Consider the following 21412-nt stretch of genomic DNA (forward strand, 5'->3'; position numbering starts at 1 on the left):
TCCCAGTAATCCTGCACAGTTTTAACACTTACATTTTCTTCCTTTTGATTTTAATTTCAAATAACAATATCAAAGTACTTTTAATCTTCTAGTTTTGATAAACTAAGTTTTTCTGCCAGAATGGTGAGTGTCAAATTCCCTTTTGCTGGCTTCTTTATTGTGCAATCCAGTTCAAGTCAGATTTCATTCCAAGTTTGCAAACAAAACACCCTTTTCATATCACGCTACTGCATTCCAAGTTGAATTGTGCCAAAAAATAACAGTAATAGAGATTAGATATTAAACTGCAGTATTAGAGATCATTCCTAGAACACTGATACCAATGGAAACTTGACATGAACTTCAGTGGGAGCAAACCCATATTCCTAGGTTTTAATACTCAGTTGTCTTTTGGTCTTGGTTGGTTTGAACCTCATTTTGGAACACTTCACTGGATCACAGTAAGTTTTTACTCTTCATTCTACGTGTTCTTATTGTGTATATAAGTAGATTTGTTAACCTTTTTTTGGAATCCTTTGGACATTTGTGAGAAAACACATTTGAGACACATAGCTGACTTGTGATTTTGTTGGTATTTGGCACCCTATTTGATGCCACTGAGGTAGTTACTCCTACATTGTCTGTTCTTTACACAACATGACACAACCGGATACATGCCACTGGTTTATAACCCAGCGTGTTCCAGTTGAACTGGGATTGAAAGTTTCATTGCTTTAAGTTGGCGTAGTATACCCATTATTGTCTCTATTAGCTTTCTCCAGTAACCTATACAGGACTTCACCTGTATTGTTTTAGTGATGCTACTAGTATGCAATGTGATAAAACGTTACAAGAGCTAAGTTTAAAGGGGAGTTAACATCTGTTAACTGATGGTTATGACTTTTTTTTCCAGAAATTATTTAATAATGTTATATCTGTAACAAATTAATTTTATTCTAGTTCTACAAGTTATCTTAAAAAAAAAACCCCACAAGCCATGTCCAAGTCCCTCTTTTTGACAATTTATATCTGTATATGAAACAAGTGAAAAAGGAACAGCAAAGAAAAATAAAAACCTGACAGAACATAGAATTCATGAAAAAAATCACACCAAAAATTCCACATGTTGGTTTAAAGTAATTTTAAGGAAAAAACTCTTTGGAATATATAGCAAAATGCAGTGGAGACGGTCCTTCAAAGTTTCTCTTGTATAGTAATAACTTCTTCAGGTAATGGTCCTATAAAATTATCTGAATAAAGGTTTATGTTTTTTTTTTAACATGGAAAAATGTTTAAATTTGATATGAAGATAAACTACGGAAATCAATGAAGTAATGGAAATGATGAAAACGTTAAGATACTTAAGTCTACTGTTAAAAGTGCATGTCACAAAAGTACTTCTTTACACATGAAATAGTTTCGTAATGCATGAACTGAACGTGATTACCATAATGCTGTGACGGCTTAGATGCTAAACATTTATTTTCAATAAAAAGTGATCTGCTCATAAATTCTTTTTCTTTCCTGCCATATAGGAATGAAAGAGTCTAAATTCCACTTACACAAAAATGATGGAAGACGTTTTGTACAATAATGGAGTATGTTAATAATTTGAAGTAAAAGGAAATTACAAGCTTACTTAAAACTGAAACATTGGTTTAGGACTAGTGTGATGTCTATATGTAGGCCATATACAATCAATTATTTTCCTGTCCACTCTTGGATCTTACTGTTCTGCCATGAGGTGGTTTAGGGAACAAGCCTTAATCTTTCAAAGTATAATTGAATTAATAAGCCTATTTTTAAAAATAAAGAATAACAAGTCATGAAAACTTACCTTGCACAAATGCATGTTTTATAACTTGGAAAAAAGGGTCACAGAGTTTGAAGTGCTTACTTCTTGAAGAAGGCAGTAAAAGAGTTACTTCGATTAGTAGAAATTTTTGTAGTAAGAAATGTCAGTCAGGCCTTAAAAAAAGGTATTTTTTTCTAGCAATTTCAGTTGCAAATATACTTATTTCAAGTTATCTCGTGTTTATTACATTGTATACACATAAGGATGTACACTTTCCACCAACTAGCAAGCTTCTCTGAGAGTTCTGTCCCTGTTGGTCCATACCCATAGTAACATTTAAATTGTTGGGTTCTGCAGAATGGAAAAATTACTTCTCTGTGCAACTGGAGTCAGGTTAGATGATATAATGGGTGCTAGCTTTAAAGCCTATCATTTTTCCTGTAACTTATAGGTGTTCTCTGCCTTGCGGGCCAGATGATAAGCATATGATTGCTCTTATACTTTTTGACCTTGTACTTTTAATCATTAATATCACTTAGCATTATTTTGCTGTAGTAATAATAAAATTTTTGTTTAATACTAGCGTCCTCTAAATCCCAGGAAATGAGAGGCAATATTTGCCTGCTACAACACCAGTTGTGTACAAGCTTTATTTTGGGATTCGCTATCAAAATGTGTGTGTGTATATATGTGTAATACATATGTGTGTATATATATTAATGGCTCTGCAGACAGTCTGGTGTACGCTATTGCCTCTTCCTGGTGAGAAAAATGTACCCGTGTATAAATATGTAAGCGCACTTTACTCCAAACCATCCAGGTAGGGATGATACACTATCTAAGAAGTGGAAATTAGGAAAAATTGAAAGCAGGTTGATTTATACAGTTCTCAAGACTCAAATGTCTTGTTCTGCTTTTCCAGTCCAAATACATAATTCATACTCATAACTTTGGCTTGGTGTGCTTCTGTGTTTTGGTTTTTTACTTCAGCATAATTTACCTATCTTTTATTGTCTTCCTTATTCAGAGGTTTTTAACAGTCGTTCTGCTTTTCCCAGGCCTGTTCACTTCTAGTCTACAAAATAATTTACCTTTTTAGCACCGAAATTCCTTCCCTAGAGCTTTATCCATATCAAATACCTTTCAGGCATGTTTAAAATGTCAAAAACATAGGCAGATCAGGAGTTCTAATTGAACTAGCGCCAAAGGAGATGTCGTGGGGTGCCTGGGAGTCATCTTGCGAGTGAGTTCTGAAAGCACATCTTGAACCTCGGGACAGTGACAGTCATTGGTCTCTTCTCTGGGCTTCTAATCTTGGTCTCCTCATGCTTATAGGCAAACATACTAATTCTCAACTCTAGACTGCAAAAGACCCAGGGAAAGGCATGTCTGAAGTCCACAGCCCTAATTTATGTCCCAGATGTAAGGTGTTTTTGGAGACCTTTCAGCAGTGGGTGGCTGGACACTTTTTTACTATGTGCCAGTTCCTCACCAACTGCTTTATGCTCACAGAGTAGTTGGCACATTTCAGTCTTACTTGTGCTAGTGAAGGAGGAATTCCTCTCAATCTTCTCATATTATTTTTTATTTTTTTTAAAAAATAGAGTACTTAAAGGGCCAGTAAAATTCAGTCCACAAGGCTCAAAAGCTGTTGAACAAACAGTGATAATGAACATGTCAGTGGGGTGACTGGAGTCCAGTGCTGCCTGTAGGACAGTCAGGAAAACTGTTGTCTTCTTTACTCTCCCATTAATTTGCTGAGTGATGTTAGGTAGACCCCTGCCCTCCCCCAACTTAAATTACAGCTTCCTTGTTCTCGCAGTTACACTTTCTCTCCTGATTCTGCCTTAATTTCTGTGTTTTATTTCCCCCCCTTCCTGCCTTGTGCCTTTCTTATTCAGGCCTAGCAGCCTTGGTGGAGCAGAAGCCTGTGGACATCTCTGTCTGCTTGGTACCTGACGATGCTGTGTTTGCACTGAACACAAAAGCAGCTGCTCTTCCACTATCTGGTTCTGTGAAGATTTGGCATTTCTAGTTAAATGGCTGACAGACTTTCACTGAGGGCTACCCAAACCCATAAAGTACTAGGAATTAAATGATTCACCACGACATAGCCCCCACTCCCCCGTTATATTTTCATATGCTTTTTCCTCAACATCCTTCTTTTGTGTAGCTGTTCATGTTAATTTGGTGTCTGGAACTTCTGTGTGTTGGGGATAGTTTGGAGTGTATATTGTGAGCAAAAATTGTTTGAAAGGATTCATTGTAAACTTCTTTCTAAAAAAGCTGTGTAAGTCATATTCTTAGCTGCTAATTTAATGGAAAAGTGATGGAGTTGTTCCTTTTTACTTTCACTCAACCGGTGTTCTCGTTAGTCTTGGTTGGAAGTGTTTTGATAGAATTGATCTCTGTTGCGATATTCTGATTTGGTGGAACTGGCAGGCTATGCAATAGCTTAGCAGTTTTTCTTACTGGCTTAGACCTGTTTGCCTGAGTGACCTCCTGCTGTGGACAACTAAATATTGTGTCATCTTTAATTCCCAGCATCTCCCTCTATGCAACGTTGCACAACGAGATCTCCACTTGGATGTTTGAAAAATCTTTAACAAATTATATTGTGCTTTTCCAGGATGTAATGCATCTTCCAGAAGTGTCACAATCTAGTTCTTGAAATGACTAATACACCTGCAGTAATTTCCTGCCAAGGTATTTATGATTTAGGCTCGTCGAGTCGATGTTATAACAATATAAGGTTCCCGGTATTCAATGGAAAGAGAAATCTCCCTCAGGAGGTGGCTCAGAACAGGAGGCCGGGGTAGGGTATTCTGAAACTGTATGTGTAATATCTTTAAAAGCACCACCCAAAAATTCATCTGACTTCCTTAGCAATGTGGTTTGGGCTTAGGAAGCCTTTGGTGTGCACATAATGCAGCCAGTGGCTGCAAAAACTGCAGGCAGCGAAGTGAGACCTGCCTGGGTACCGCTTTCCTCTCCAGCAGGGATGCGCCAGGGTGAAATTGCCCTGTGCACCGGGATCTGTAGGGCTTTCTGTGTGGTAACTATTTGTGCAATAAGTTTCTCAATGCTTTAAAGGTAAATAAAGATGAGTAACAAAGCTAGATGAATGTGTTATGTATTGTAGATCTCATTATTTCAGGCTTGTTTTTTTTCCCTAGAATCATAGAATCATTAAGGTTGGAAAAGACCTCTAAGATCATTAAGTCCAACTCCGCTCCTGTCTGCCCTCCCTCCCCCCCCCCCCCCCTTTTTTTTCCCCTGCTCCTCTGACACCTTTCATGTGACAGGTACTGGATCAGCATCTGCATATCTAAGAGCACAGATAGACTGCTAAACCACTCCACCATTAGTCTACAGACAAAAATTACTTTCCAGAATCAAAAAGCCTTTATAGTTTATTAGTAAGAACTATAGAGTGGGTCTATAGAGTGCTGAAAATGTTAACAGGGGAAAGTATTTCCTTTTCGTTCAGTTATTTTCTTGTTGTGGTTCTGTTTCGTAGATAAATCATTTTGTAAGGATCCATTTTACACTGCCTAGACGTTAATACATTGTACATTAACGAAGAGACAGCAGTTAATGCTGGCAGTTTGGAACTAGTAAGCCTGATGTAATAGAACTGGGGATGCAGCTCTTTGTGGTGTTGGTCTTTAAGGAGGAAAACACCTAGCTTTGCGTTTTCTTATTTAAACCTCTTCCTCGGTGAAATGATTTTGTATGACAGTAATGTAAATGATATTTAGCACAGCCAGGGTAAGCACATCTGTCTTTTATAGGATGATGCTGCAATATTTTATGTGGTGAATTAAAGTTTATATTCTTCACTGTAGCTTTAGATAATTAGTATACAGTGCTAATTAAAAAGAAAAAAAACCATGATTCTTTGTTGTGATATACTTTGTGTACAGTATATTTTTACACTGTAAACATAACTCAAGCTACCACCTAGAAAAATGACAACAGATGAGGCTTATGTGGTGGCATCAGTAAACCAAAGTTTCTCCACTGTTCATCAGAGATTCTCGTTGAAGTTTTAGGATTCAGGTATAAAAGTACGTTGATTATCTTTTGCAGTACTCTTCAGCTTTAGGGTAATATTCTTAAAGAGCTTGTAGCTTACATGGGAATTTCCAGCTGGGCTTTATAACTTGACTCAGGAATGATGGTTCTACATAGAACTGAATTGGCCATGATTTAACAAAAATGGTATGTAGGCTTTTAAAATATTTAATACAATGTGGTTTGGCCTTTCCATTCCTGAAATAACAGGAAAAAAGATAAAGTGCATTTTAAAATAAGTGTTTTATTTCTTTGTCATTCTCTTATCAGTGTGAAGGCAATGTTTTTTCCTTCTATTGCACCCAGTTGCACTTTGTATGGATTCATGTTCACTAAAAAGTATTTATATCTTACTCTATTTTGTTTTGAAGTTAAGCTCCATTGCACCTATGTGGCAACAAGTAAGATGCGTGTAAAGTACTTTTTACCATAAAGGCAGTAGGGTTTTATTCTGTGTATTTATTGTTGAGATTGTCCTCTGTGCTGCCTTCTAATTCCGACCAGTAGAAAAGCAGTAAATGCTCTCTTTCCAAATCCTCTTCATTATGTTGAAATATAGATCACTGTATTTTAATGACAGTACTCGTGACTTGCCTACCAATGAATTTATCAACCAATCTTTTCTGCCAGGACAGATTTTTTTCTAGAAGAAGGTGAGGTGCCCACTCTTCCTAAGGAGACTAGGGGGAAGTTGTGATTTTATTTTTGGTTTTTGTTCTCTTAAAAAATGAATATTGCTTTTAGAATCAATTTGAATTCATCTTGCATAGGTTTGAAAACACAAAACATGGTGATTTTCAGTGGAGAGGAACATGCAATTCCTCTCTATTTCTATTTTGTTGATTAACTGGTTTGTTAATCAACTTACAGAATCATATGGCATATTCTATTATTTGTCTTTTACATTAAAAAAGTAAACTGTCCATTTGAGATATGCTTTGTTCTAAATTAAATTATGGGGAAATTTTTTTACATTGATTTTTCAAGATGCTATCTTCAGATGTTATGTTCCAAATTTTAAAGAAAAAACAAAACTTCAGCTGCATCTGTGTGAGTCAATAGGAATTGATTTCTCTTTCCAAACGAAAAAAGTATTTATCAAGAATAATTTTTTTCTGGTGGACAATGAATAAAACAATGATATCTTTATCTGTAATAGTTACATCCTTGAATTATTTATTAACCTGTCTAGGAGCCAAAGACTATGACATAGCTATGATAATTCAGTGTGTCTATCTTATATGCAGTAGCATAGAAATAATACTTTTAGGATATATCAAACAAGTGCAGTTTTTTTGATTTTATGTAAATACAATGTAATAAATTTGCTGTTAATCATACAATCATAGAAAGTTTTGGGTTGGAAGGGACCCCTAGAGGTCATCTAGTCCAACACCCCCGCAGCGAGCAGGGACACTGCTAACTAGATCAGGTTGCTCAGAGCCCTGCCCAACCTGGTCTTGAATGTTTCCAGGGATGGGGCCTCCACTACCTCTCTGGGCAACCCGTTCCAGTGTTTCACCACCCTCATTGTAAAGAATTTCTTCCTTATATCCAGCCTAAACCTACCCTGTTTTAGTTTAAAACCATTACCCCTCATCCTGTCACTGATGTCTCTACTGAAAAGATTGTCCCCATCTTTCGTATAGGCTCCCTTTAAGTACTGAAAGGCTGCAATCAGGTCTCCCCGCAGCCTTCTCTTCTCCAGGCGGAACAAGCCCAACTCTCTCAGCCTGTCCTCATAGGAGAGGTGCTCCAGCGCTCGGATCATTTTTGTAGCCCTCCTTTGGACCCGCTCCAACAGTTCCATGTCCTTCTTGTGCTGAGGGCTCCAGAGCTGAACGCAGTACTCCAGGTGAGGTCTCACCAGAGCAGAGTAGAGGGGCAGAATCACCTCTCTCGACCTGCTGGCCACGCTTCTCCCGATGCAGCCCAGGACACGGTTGGCCCTCTGGGCTGCCAGCGCACATTGCTGGCTCATGTCCAGCCTTTCGTCTATCAGTACCCCCAGGTCCCTCTCAGCAGAGCTGCTCTCGATCCTTTCATCCCCCAGCCTGTATTGATAGCAGGGATTACCCCGGCCCAGGTGTAGGACCTTGCACTTGGCCTTGTTGAACCTCATGAGGTTCACGCAGGCCCACCTCTCCAGCTTGTCCAGGTCCCTCTGGATGGCATCCAGTCCTTCTGGTGTCTCGACCGTACCACTCAGCTTGGTGTCATCTGCAAACTTGCTGAGGGTACACTCGATGTCGCTGTCCATGTCATTGATAAATATATTGAACAGCACCGGTCCCAGTACGGACCCCTGAGGGACTCCACTCATCACTGGTCTCCATCTGGACATTGAGCTGTTGACCACTACCCTTTGGCTGCAACCATCCAACCAATTCCTTATCCACCGAACAGTCCACCCATCAAATCCATGGCTCTCCAATTTAGAGAGAAGGATGTTGTGGGAGACCGTGTCAAAGGCTTTACAAAAATCCAGATAGATGACGTCCATTGGTTTTCCCTCCTCCACTCTTGTTGTTACACCATCATAGAAAGCCACTAGGTTGGTGAGGCAGGACTTGCCCTTGGTGAAGCCATGCTGGCTGTCTCGAGTCACCTCCCTGGCCTCCATGTGCCTTAACATATCTTCTAGGAGGATCTGTTCCATGATCTTCCCAGGCACAGAGATGAGGCTGACAGGTCGGTACTTCCCAGGGTCTTTCTTTCTACTTTTTTTGAAAAGGGGCACGTTTCCCTTTTTCTAGTCACTGGGGACTTCCCCTGACTGCCATGACTTTTCAAATATCATGGAGAGTGGCTTGGCAACTACATCAGCCAGTTCCCTCAGGACTATGGGATGCATCTCATCAGGTCCCATGGACTTCTGTACATTTAGGTTCCTCAAGAGGTCCCGAACGTGGTCTTCACTTACAGCTGGAGGGATTTTACCCTCCTGGTCTCCTTCATGCCATCCATCGACTTCATGCTTTGATTGACTTACTAATTCAATCATTAAAAAAAATGGTATATGGTCTTTCTAACAATAAAAGAAAATTAAGGAACTAGGTTTTGATGTTATGTGCACTCAAATTTGATTGTATATTTTGCTCTCATATGATAACTTGCCTGTTCAAGCTGTTTGTGCTGAACAGATATAAATTAAAGTTTATGATCAAAATACATGAACATATTAAAATATAGGCTTTGGTAGTTCTCTGTGGACAACTGTCAGACCACAGACTAGACCGTATCAGTTACTGTCTCTGCTTTTTGAACATATGACGTCTTTGTACGTCACCGATGGAAATAGTTGCAGCAAACAACTACCCCAGTTCACATGGGACCAAAATTGTGCTTCCATGGCTCCTATTCGCATCAACAGAAATTGCAAATGCTCAACCAAGATGAAAATTTGAGCCTGACATTATTTTCTGTGATTTTGTTTAATTTCTTCTTGGCCCTACAAGTAGCATTTCTGAGTCCAAAACTGCTTGTATGTTTTGTGCATCAATTAATGAATTTTCACAGTTATTCTCTATATAGTTTTATTCATTTAGCAATGGAACATTAAAAAGGCTATAATTACCACCTTTTTGCCTTTATGAAAAGTTTATTAATTGTCACATGAACATTACAGAGTAAGTGACAACTTAAGGAGAGAGATGTAAGTTGGTAGACAAAGACTGAAGTCAGTGGTAGCCCACGAAAGCCAAGGGATAAAACTTCTAGCTTCTCCAAATGAGGAATTTGGAGTTAAAACTGGATATGAAATTCTATTAAAATATATAACCAGTGCCATGATTTAACCTTTTCTGAAAACAGCGTTGTTTTCTTTACAGAAGTCCGGGAGTGATTTCTTGTGATTGCCCTGTAGCAATGAGTTATTTGCTTGAGGAATATCTGTATATGAAAACAAATTTTACCATATATTTTGATTTTAAAAATGGTGAACACAAATTTTTAAAACTTTTTAAACCCTTTTTTTTTTTAAATCAGCTTGTTTTGCAAATCTCATTGAGATCTAATCTGTTTAGAACTGATCTAAAACTTTTGAAAAGATGTTGTGCATGTTTTAATGGAAGTTTAGGAACATCTCTTCTGCTCTTTTTTGGTATTAATATTTGAAACTCAGGTCAAAACAACAAGAATCACTTGCTGTAAGGAAGTATTAAATACAGCAAACATTTTCTTTGGCCAAGATTAGTAAACTCTGGAGATCCCAGACTCAACTATTTATCTGAAGTGTATTTTTCAAAAAGCTGCAACTATTAAACTTGATTGTTCCTGAAGTCATAAATCAGCATCAGTTGATTCTGGCTGCTTTGTGGTGTGCTCTCACGGCTTGTTTCCAACTTGCCAGCAATGGATTTACCTTAAGGTTTAAAAAATAACCCAAAACAAGCTCCAGCATACCAGGTCATTAAAGTTGTAGTTATTGTATCAAATTAATATTTCAATTGTGGCAACAGATGCTGAAATGCTTTGTTATAAACACTCTGTTTAGATAAATACATGCTGAAATCAGAACTAATTAGGTAATTTTAGGTTTTTCAGTCAATAATATGCCTTTTGTCTACCCAGCTAGATGCAACTCTATTTGCACTTTTAAAAGTCAAGAGAGCCAGAACCACTGCCCTAAATGTGCCATTTACTGTTAGTTATTAAGTTGTGACTGCTTTTGTAAATGATGCTGAAATAACTTGAAGTATTTCTTACTTTGCATGCAGATCTTCTTTTAAACTCTACCACAATACAGCATAGGGAAAAGGAGCTGCTGCTTCTGCCGTATTTGCTACCTAAAGCCTTTGACAGTCTGGCTTTTCTCGTATCTTCTTAAACACATGACCACCTCAACTTGACATGAACGTTACTGTATTTAAGAGTAATTATTTGTTCATGAGGAGACATGTATAACTATTTGGCAAATGCGTAACCATAATAAATTCCTGTCTCATTTGGAGGACCATTTAACAATCTCAAAGACTTTCTAAATATAAAGGAAGTAGTTTTGTGCCTTAGCCTCAAAGTTTTACATGTGTTAGACTCCCTGTGTGTCATCTAAAGGAACTGGCTTCTACCTCGTCTACGTTCTGCCCCAGCAGCCCTCAACCTGAAACCTTTCCTTTCCCTGAATTTTTAATCTTTCTTTTTTTCCTTTTGAATGAGATAAAGGTATAATATTTGATCTCTACACATCTGAATGTCAGCCTCGATCCCAGACACAATTTGGAATCTTTCCATTAGAGCAATGACGTATTTAAATAAGTGTGCTTGCTGCAAATGGTTCTGGTGTGGCAGGGACCTGAGATGTGGCCAAGGCCTTTCAGCTTCGCAACTGACAGCTTCATGGTCCCCTTCTACTTGTGTTATTTTACATGGAGCATATTAATATATCACTTACAGGTGACCCAGTTAAGTCACAAAATGAGCGTCTTTTATTTCTTTTTTAAACTGACACAGATATTTGTAACACTTAGATACCATTTTGCTGTAACACATTGCTTTCCATGGAAGACATCTGAGCTCAACTTAACTGTTATGGTATATGGTATCACCTCACCTTCTGAAATATCTCCTTGTTTCCTTCCAGGGAACACATTTGAAAAAGTTCAAATTGTAGTGGTTATTCTCTTACAGCTTGTGTTTGTCTTTCAATATTGAGCCTGGGAAACATTTTGCCATTAGCTAGTGTGTTACCCAACCAGTTGAACCAATATAGCTCACTTATTATCAACTACTGTGTTTGAAACTAATATTTGAATATTGTTTTGAAAAGCAAACTGAATTCTTTTCGCTATGTGATAGGATTTAAAAATTTCTAACCTAAAATGTTTCTCAGTCAAAAATTTCCTAAGTTTATCTTGCTGCCACTTTTTTTTTTTTCCACTTTTATTGTCTGATCATAAAGACAATGATCTGTATTTTGTCTTCATCCATCTTCACTGTATAGGACAAGATTTTTTTTTTTTTTTTTTTTTAAACAGACAAAAGCAGCCAGTATTTCTGTAGAAGCTCACTGACTTGCTGAGGACCTGATTCATAGTGCTTCCAACTGTATTGCCCTCTTAGACAGCCTTACAAAACTACTGATGTCTTCATATTCTGTTTCCAGGCTTTGATTTGGGTCCCATCCTCCACATATCTAAATCTTGTTTTAAATCCCAGGAAGGAGTATCTTAGTGAAACAGTCATGAAGAATAGCACTTGGATGAAGCTGACCCTTTGTCAGGTTGAGCACACAACTGAAAGGAATCACTCGGTTCACTGGATACTCCACAGTCAGGTAGAGAATAAGCTGGCCAGAGTCGACAACAAAGCCTTTCACAGTTACTTTTATTGCTGTTTCCTTGCTATCATTCTAGGTTAGCAAGCACTTCCCAACACATTAAGAAGGATCTTGCTGAGATCCCACCATGTTATGATGTCAGGACCAGCAGGCGGGTAAACTGAAATTGGAAGACAGGAATAGCACATTTAAAAGGTTTACAACTTCAATGTATATCAGTAAAATTCAATACTGAAATAATGGAAAAAGTGACTGTACAAAAGATTCTTACATGGTGGAAAAGTAAAATGCAATATAAATCCATCAGGATCATCACTATTGCTGGTCTGATACTCTGCTAGCTGGCGGAGATTTATCTAGGAAGCAGGGAAGGTAATATACAACTGGAATGTTTTAGGCAAATGTAGACATAAAGTGAACAAAAGCAACACTCGTTTTCCCTTTTTGTTAGTAGCAAATTTTCAAACTTTGGTTTAGTTTTTTAACATGGGTCTTTTTCTGTTCTGGGAAAAAATTTCAATGTGGAAACCAAAACAGATATTCACTAAACTTATTGCAAAGCTCACATTATGTCAGTGGATTTTTCTAACCAAACATCAATTAGACCTTCTTTAATTGCACAATCTGGTTTTGCTGTACATGGGAAAGCATAGCAAAAAATTAAAAAGTGCGACACATTGACTTTGGGCTGCCTAAGTGTTCCTGGCTGGTGCAGCAGTCTGTTAAATGCCAACAGGTTATAATTTCCCCTTGTAAATAAGGTCTATTTCTCTCTTTTGGCATTAGAACAGTGTCCATTTTCTATGTTCCATCAAATATGTTTCAAGTCTGTTCCCTGTTCAAACCCACAAAAAGTGTAGTGAAAGCCAATGAGATCTGTGACTGGGAAGTAAAATTAATGCCTAAAAGTAAACTCCAAGCCAGTTTACAGCTTGAGCTAGAAAAACCCCAAACACACAGCCCCCCCACACCTCCTGATGTCAAAGCATAATTACTACTATGATTTCTTCTCTGTATATATGTAAAACACAGACATCTATTAGAAAGAACATAGGGATAATCCTGACTGTGCTAAAAAACCTTCTTTGCAAAAACTATGGATTTTAAATATCAATATTATGTCATGTCTGAGCTGTAGAACCACAGTGGCATTCGGAATTCTGTGTAAAACCTTCTAACCAGAGTCACAGAAATCAGGTAAAATGACAGGTTGGTGTTTTAGTTAAACCAGGTTTCCAGAAAAGACTGTGCTGTTTGTGCTAATTTCTTGGTTCATGTTACTGAACTACTTCCCCATGATTTACGGAGGGGCAAGAGGGAGGAGGAGTCATTTGGCGTTTCATAAGGGTACAAAGAGCCCTGTTTCTGTTTACTTCCCTCCTCCCCGCCCCAGTCTCTCAAAGTATATATATATTAGCAAGCCAAAGAGTGATATCATGGCGGTTTTTTTTAGGTTAAATATGGTGTTTGCAAAAGAAGCTATAGAAAGTCCCACATAAGACAACTCTGAGCATAAGCCCTGATTTTGAAGGAGTCAATGAAAGCCTGGTCTGCATGTATTGATAATTGTGTTTCATTGTCTTACAGATTAAGGTATAATGGGGCTAATTTGATTAGGGTTACTATCTTACTGGCCTAATTTTAGAACTAATTTTTCAACTAAGTAATGGAAAAGCGGGGTGTTTTATTTGCTTTGCATTTTTTAATCAGACGTAATTCAAGTATTCAGTCTTGACCTAGCCCTGATTTGCAAGCAGTGCAAAAAAAAAAAAAAAACAAACCCAAAACCAAACCAACCTCTCTGTGGAGTTAAGTTGGTTCTCAGTGGTTCAGAAAATCCCATCAGTACGAAAACGCTGATAAGGATGAGGGCCACGCAGATGATCAGAGGGCTGGAGTACCTCTCCTATGAGGATAGGCTAAGAGAGTCGGGGCTGTTCAGCCTGGAGAAGAGAAGGCTCCGGGGTGACCTTAGAGCAGCCTTCCAGTACCTGAGGGGGCCGACAGGAAGGCTGGAGAGGGACTGTTCACAAGGGTGTTTAGTGATAGGACAAGGGGGAATGGCTGTACACTGAAAGAAGGCAGATTTAGATTAGATATTAGGAAGAAATTCTTCACCATGAGGGTGGTGACACACTGGCACAGGTTGCCCAGAGAAGCTGTGGCTGCCCCCTCCCTGGCAGTGTTCAAGGCCAGGTTGGATGGAGCTCTGAGCAACCTGGTCTGGTGGAAGGTGTCCCTGCTCATGGCAGGGGGGTTGGAACCAGATGATCTTTAAGGTCCCTTCCAACCCAAACCATTCTATGGTAAGTAAGCTGCCAGTGGGTTAGGAGTGCCTGAGTATGTGTGGAACAGTAGGGAAAAGACCTTTTGTTAAATGTGCTAAGCATCCAGATCCCTTTCTTTCAGCTAGTGAAAAGCATTGCAAAATGTCCTTAACACACAGACCAGCCTTGTGATACTGCTTTTTTTTAACTCTTCTGTCTTTTCTCTACTGTGGTTTCAATTTTGCCCAAAGAGCTGGCCTGAGGGTTAAGCCAGATAAGATGCCTTCAAGCTCAAAGCTTTATACAGTGTAATATGGTGCCTGTGGTATGAAAGCTTTGCTGTAGGAAGTGTGGAGATCAAGTGTTTGATCCAGGTCTGGCAATGTATATATATCTATATAAATAGTTGGTCAATGAATTCTTCTGTAAAGCCAAGAGTCTGGCTGTATTTGGCTTAGAGCCATCAAGTAATTTTTTGCAGATTCTAGTGAATATTAATACATTGCCATTTAATACTTCAGGAATTGTTACAGAATATCTCCATTTTGCTAACAGTGACATAAAGAATCTTATACAAAAATAAGGCTATACTCATAATGATAGATGATGTTGACATGAAAATAGAAATCATTACATTTTTACACTGTCATCTTCACAACAGGAATTAATTCATGTTTCTTGGCTGTTAAAAATTCATAGTACCCGCTTAGGAGATATTGTGAGCAGAAAATAACACAGGAAGAATTTCTCAGAACTGGTGCTTAGCATTAGCAGCGCTAGTCTAAGGAAAAGATCTCTGTAGCTTTGCCTCTGCCTAGGGCTACTGCTTGGGGTTATCTATGACTGTGTAAGAAACTAAAAGCAACAGTCTTATCCTAACAATTAGTTTCCACTTTCAAGATTAACCTAATAACAAAAACTGCTTTAAAAGCAAAATCTTTTTAGAATGAAAGCTAAAATTGGCTTAATAGATTCTCCAGCCTGAAGAAGCTTTATTTTACAACACACGATTCTTTGGCTTTACGTATAATACAGAAGTGGGAGAAAAAAAATGTTATGAAGATATTTTATGAACCAGTTGACTTACCACCTAAATACGTATGTTTGCATTTAGGAACTCTTGTCTGCTTTATACACCATGTTACCTGGCCACAGTGTACTTTGAGTATTTTATGTGAGGGGTATATATGTGTGTGTGTGCACACACCCACACACAGATGTCTACAAACACACAAATGCCATACTCTTTGAGTGAAACCGTAGTCCTTTCACTAGAATTTATATGATGTCAGCTCAAAATACCTCAAAGAGTGGCAGTATCCAGCTGATGGTTTGATCTACTGAGCAATGACTGCAGCTCGGGTTAAAGCATAGGGCAAACCCTGCAGGTCAGACTGCAGCTCCACTTGCTGTATGCACACTTACACGTGCTCCTGGGTGTAATTCCTGCGTCAGGCGGGTGGTTCTGTGATTCCATTCCGTGCTGTGTTCTGGTGGTGGCGAAGTCTGTAGGGCTGGTTGCGAACTTTGGAAGATACAGGATGAGAATGCAAATCAGTTCAAATCTAGAAATACTCTCCTGTCTTTTCTTGCTGCTTGAAATTCGCCACTCCTTCTCCAATGTTTCTCATTGATTTTTAGTTATTCCTCAGACTCCCGAGCTTAGACATTTTCCCCCTGAGAAATAGCTCTTGGCCTATCCTAAAGGAATGCTTACTGCCCAAACTGCTCCACAAAATGCCTATGGCTTCAAGCAAGCTCAGGCTAGCTGACCTGCTTCTATGCAGAAGCTGGTCACCTAAATGCATGGACTGACCTGAGCATAGCCCCCTCCTCCTGGTATCGTCGGACCCTGCCAGAGAAACCTGTGAAATTGCATGTTTTGATTTTCATTTTTTCTCTCTGTCAGTTCAATATGACTTTAAAAATATTTTACAGTATTCAAGGACAGTGACATTCAATCTGCTTTTGTTGACAATTACCTGGGTGTTTGTTAGATGCCCAGGGTGAATTTAAAGGGACAGCTGTGCCCTTTAAATATTTTAAAAGTAATAAGGGAATGTTGATTACATCTTCTCTGTTTTGGCCCTGACTTGGAAACATTTATGTCTATATGCTACTTCCCAAGCTAGTCAAACTGTTTTGCAGAACGTATGCACTATAGTGAAAAGAATAAAATAAAACAGCATATGGTGAGAGACACGGTGAAGGCAAAGATCAGCGCACAAGGATTCGGTAGAAATTAATCTCCCCAGTCCCAGTTGGGAAACTGATTTCTCAAACAGTACCCTTGAAGTAAGACCTGATTTTTTTCATAAGATACAGGCCACCAGCATCTGCTTTCAAGCAGATCTGGCTTAGTAACTTGTCATGCAGTTGCCATGGATATCTTTGCAGGACTCTGGGCTTGAAGACTTTGGCCTTTAGCATCTCATTTGAAAGGATGCACTCATTCACTTTCACTGTTTAAATTTAATATGTGACATTTGTAGAATTTCAGTATGTGATTTCAAGAAGTCAAGAACTGTCATGCTTCGTGCTTAGATTTTATATATGTATTTTAATAATAATTTATTCACTGGGGATGGACGAAGGGATCATAATAAGGCTCTAGAGATTTAACAGACCTTTAGATTCAACTAAGATCTTTAGGATCTGCAACAGTAGCTCCTTCTAGTCAGCTCTGACTATGTTTAGAGTATGAAGTAGATGTCATTTTGGACACATGGAGTTTCTTGACTGTCCAGATAGAGTATGCAGCTAGAGCTCTTGTGGTTTCTCTTCTGTGGACACCTGAAAGTAAGAGGAGAGATAAGGTTAAAAAAAAGTCTTGCTTTCTCATGGGTTAAGACGTGGCCAGGGCACACCATACAGACGGGGAACCTAGGAAGTGTGTTCTACCCTGCAGTTCAGATGTAGCTGCAATGAACGAGAGAGAATATTTGAGAAGGCATTTCAGCTAAGAATGTTTTCATAGCTTTTCAGGCTTTACTGGGGCATCACCTGATCACCTTAACAGAAAAAAGAAAAACAGACAAGAAACTCCACAAAAAACATCTCCTAAACCACACACATGATCATACAAATAAATGTCATCACCATGCAAGGTCATCTTGTAAACATTCATTAAATTTCCTATTGCAGCATTATCAAAGGAAAATCTATTAAGCTGACAGTAAGCAAAAATCACTTCTCTGAAGGAAGGGAAATCTAAGGATGAATTATTGGAAGCGTGCAAGTATCCTTGCATACTTGATCCCTGCATACTGAGTTTGTCTAAAGGTAGTTCTTCCTTTTTTTAGAAAGACTTTTTTTTCTTTTTTTCAAAAAAAGTTTTCCATAGTTCCTACTATTGAAAGCAGGGTTAAAAAGCATACATGCAATAGGGGCAGAAACAGTACTTCCATCTCGTGTGTGCCTGCTCTATCTCCTGCAGTGTAGGACTAAATGGTATAAAATTATTTGTGCTTCCGAGTAAGTGAAAACTGGTTTGTGTACTCTAAGACAGCAGTGTCACATACAGTCTAGCTATACTCAGACTAGCACTGAGGAAAACACCTTGGCCAGGAGAGTCGGCTCTAAATCAGAAACAAGTTTACATATTAAAAGGAAAAGGATAGAAACTCCAGGCTACTCTGTTACAGTAATCAGTGCCTTTTTGGCAACTAGCACGTTTTCCCATTCCAAGATCTTTGCCAGAACTTAAAAAGATCTTTCTTCTGGTATTTGCGGAAAGATATAAAACTGATGAGTGTAAAGAGATCCAACATGCTAGAATATATACAACAGGGGATTTCCATGTGACTAAATCTAAGTGCCGTCAGGTTACAGCTGGCAGCTATCAAAACTAAACTAAATTACTAATACTAACTTTAAATAATTCATTCCTGTGTCAAGAGAGTTATCAGAGTCCTAAAATTATTAAATATCCCAAAGAAAAAGCACCACATGTAAAATCTGTGCACGGCTTAAATCTGATTTCTTCTCCCTTTGACCCCATCAGTTCTTTATCTTAACTTCCACACCAAGGAAGTGGCTGTTTTTGGTAGCACTCGCAGCATTTAAACACATCTCAGGGCTTGGCACCGGGTCAGCCGCTCACGAGTGTCATGAGAATACAGTACAGTAAACTGTCCTAGAATGCATTCCAAAGATAAACTTGGAATTCTGCAGAACAAAAGTGATAGTATTACCATGATTTTTTCCTGGACCCATCCCGTGGAAAAGTGGGGATTAGGCACAAAGTTAGTATCAGATGTGCTGTCAAAATAGGGCTGAGGAGAACAAAAACATCAGTATATTTTCTCTTTCATCACTCAAATTTACCAAACTGGTAAATCTTGGCAGTTCCATGTCCATGTAAAATGTATTGTCTTGTGTCAAAAAATCAACATTACACATCTCTCTAGATAAGACTATGTTTCCAGCTGAATTTCAATTTGGGCTAAACTGTTTTAAAAGAAATGCCTGATTAAAACCCCCACCACAGATGATTTGTATGCATACAGTTTAGAACATCAGAAAGATTTCTTAGTGTTCCTGAGAACTGAAATCACTTTAATTTTTATATTTCATTATGTTCAGTATTGATGGAGTAATAGTGTAAGACTGTATACAGGGTGCTGGTAAGGAGGTCCAAAAATGGGTGTAATGACTGTGACAAAGCAATTCTGTGTGTGAAATGAAACAGCCAACCTCAATATGTAAAATTCATACATTTTGTAAGCTGAAATGCAGATCCTTCATTTCTCTATGGCACTATAATTTCAGAGTAAACTCATTTCAGGTTCAAATGCATTGGAAATGTGATTCAAGATGACTGCAAGTGCTAATTTGATCCCAGAAGGAAAGGAAAAAGGTGGAGCAAGAAACAGGGGTAATAGTGAAATATCGTGCAGCCACGTTGTCGTATGTTAACTTGCACTCATGCTACCCTCACTGATGCAGTTAAATCACCTCTGATTTGCATTTGGATGACTGTTTCAGAAGGTAGGAGAGTGACCAGATGTGGATTTCCTGCTTTCACATTGTATCAGGAGTAAATTTTGTCCACTTGATGTGCTAGTTTAAATTCTCCAACCATTGGCACTCTTCTCCAGTTGTTGTACCTGGTATGTAGTTTCCAGTATTACTGATACTCTGACCGAATTTGGCCCAAAGACTTCCATGCAAGTTGCAGTCGCTTGAACCGTGGTGGATTTGAATTTAGCTAATGTACTGCAGATTGCATTTGACTGGATTTGGCTCTGTAGCCAAATACATATATATACACTCAGACCTATAGTCAAGACCTGATGACTGAAGTCTCAGATAAATAATTTCTGGTCTGTCATATCTTAATTTTATTCAGAGTTGTTTATTCCGTTTAGATTGTTTTCACAATTTTTTTTAACACATTAGTATAGCTTTGGTTCATGACTTACAATGTTGCTTTCATAGATTTGCAGTGACATAATTTCATTCCAATGTTGTAACATCATAGCCCATAGACTCACACTGACATCATTTTGAAAACTTTGAGAGGATGCTTTGTATGATTTAAAGGAAATTAAGCCTAAGTATAAACATTATTGAAATTACGCTACCCTCGTTCTCCCCTCATTACCCCAGTGCAAATTAGAAGACATTTAAATGAAACCCATGGAGTTAAATAAATTTATTTCAGGCCCATTCATTTAAAAGAATAATCACTAGTCTTAATTCGAGCAAGCTCTGATAAAGTAATCTGTCTCTAGATACTTTCCAAATGTAGTTTTCTTGGTTATGCGTGTAGCTCTGTTGATTTAAAAAAAAAGGGGATGGAGGTAGGAGGCAGTTTCCAAATCTCTGCATCTTACTTTGGGACATCTGTGGCTGTTTTCATAATTTTGGTGTTGCCCTGAACTGTTAATAGATGAGACTGTGGAAAACAAACCTTGAGGCTTTTGTGTTCTTTTTCTGTTAGATTTTACCTAAAAACTTACGGACTAAGGTTTCCAGCAAAACTCAGAGTCACAAAACAGAAGGAATCTGAAGCACTCCATAGGTGGCCAACCAGTATCGTGGGCTACTTGTGCTTTGCACAGGTTTCCTGGAGTATCTTAGAGCATCCGGACAGTTCTTGTGAATAAAATCAGTCAGTGGTGGTTGCAGGAATGTTACCTAAATATCGCCAGCTCACCGATATTTTTCTTGTAAGCCATTTATCTCTGTTACAGGTACTAGTAACCAGAAGATTCTTCTTGGAGATACTTTTCTTATGAAAGCTACAGCTGCGCCACTTCCAGTGATAGGTCAGTGTAAGCGGTTATATGGCAGGATAGAGCTGGCAGTGTACTTACTTCTTGCGATCCAAGTTTCTTAGGTAGTGTTTATGCATTTATTGTGTAGTGTTTATTCCTTTATTGTGTTATTTAATTCCAATTTACATGAAACTAAAAATTAATTGTATTTAGACTGTACTGCATATGTAAAGGCATAGTGTACTCTGAAAAGACATTGAGCTGGAATTTGACAACAGCAGGAACACTGTGTTGCTAGAAGAGATAAAGGTCAAGTTTTTTGGAGAACTGACATTAGAGTGAGGCCATAGGACAGTTATAGTCTAGAGACTTGCTGGCACTCAGAACTAAGATGGAGCGATAGCATGAAAGAGAATGAAATAAAATATACAAATGATGCATTTTTCCAAGACAACTGCTGTACAAGTAAAAAAGCCCATAAATAACCTGGACTGAAATTAATCAAAAATAGCTGTTAGAATGAGTGTATAATACACTGATGTTCAGTATAATTAAGTATTGTTAAATATCAATTATGAACTACTATCTGTTCACCAGATACATGACAAATAATAGAGGAGATATATGCATATCTCGACCTTTAATATTAAATGTTGGTCAGCTCATGGTTTTTAGCTTACTGTGCTCTGCCGACAGGGTTTATGAATCTAGGGGTTTTTTTTCCAAAGAGGAAAGTTGAATGCAGGTGTAAGAGGTGGAACTGCATAAATTTAGGGGGAGTGGGGGGGGAAAGCCT

General features: G+C 38.3%; 1 protein-coding gene across 6 annotated transcripts in view; it reads left to right on the top strand.

The window, feature by feature from the left end:
- GAS2 (growth arrest specific 2) overlaps positions 1-21412 on the top strand; it is a 102729-nt gene that overhangs the window by 58423 nt on the left and 22894 nt on the right. Inside the window, exon 8 of one of the 6 annotated variants that reach the window (XM_075425312.1) lies at positions 1515-2642. The exons of the other annotated variants lie outside the window; for them this stretch is intronic. Coding sequence (XP_075281427.1) covers positions 1515-1520 — 6 coding nt within the window. The 3' untranslated portion in view covers positions 1521-2642. Of the gene's footprint in view, positions 1-1514; positions 2643-21412 lie in introns of those variants that run through there. 6 annotated transcript variants of the gene reach the window in all.

This window comes from Opisthocomus hoazin, chromosome 7 (genome assembly GCF_030867145.1).
Source record: "Opisthocomus hoazin isolate bOpiHoa1 chromosome 7, bOpiHoa1.hap1, whole genome shotgun sequence".
NCBI lineage: Eukaryota > Metazoa > Chordata > Aves > Opisthocomiformes > Opisthocomidae > Opisthocomus > Opisthocomus hoazin.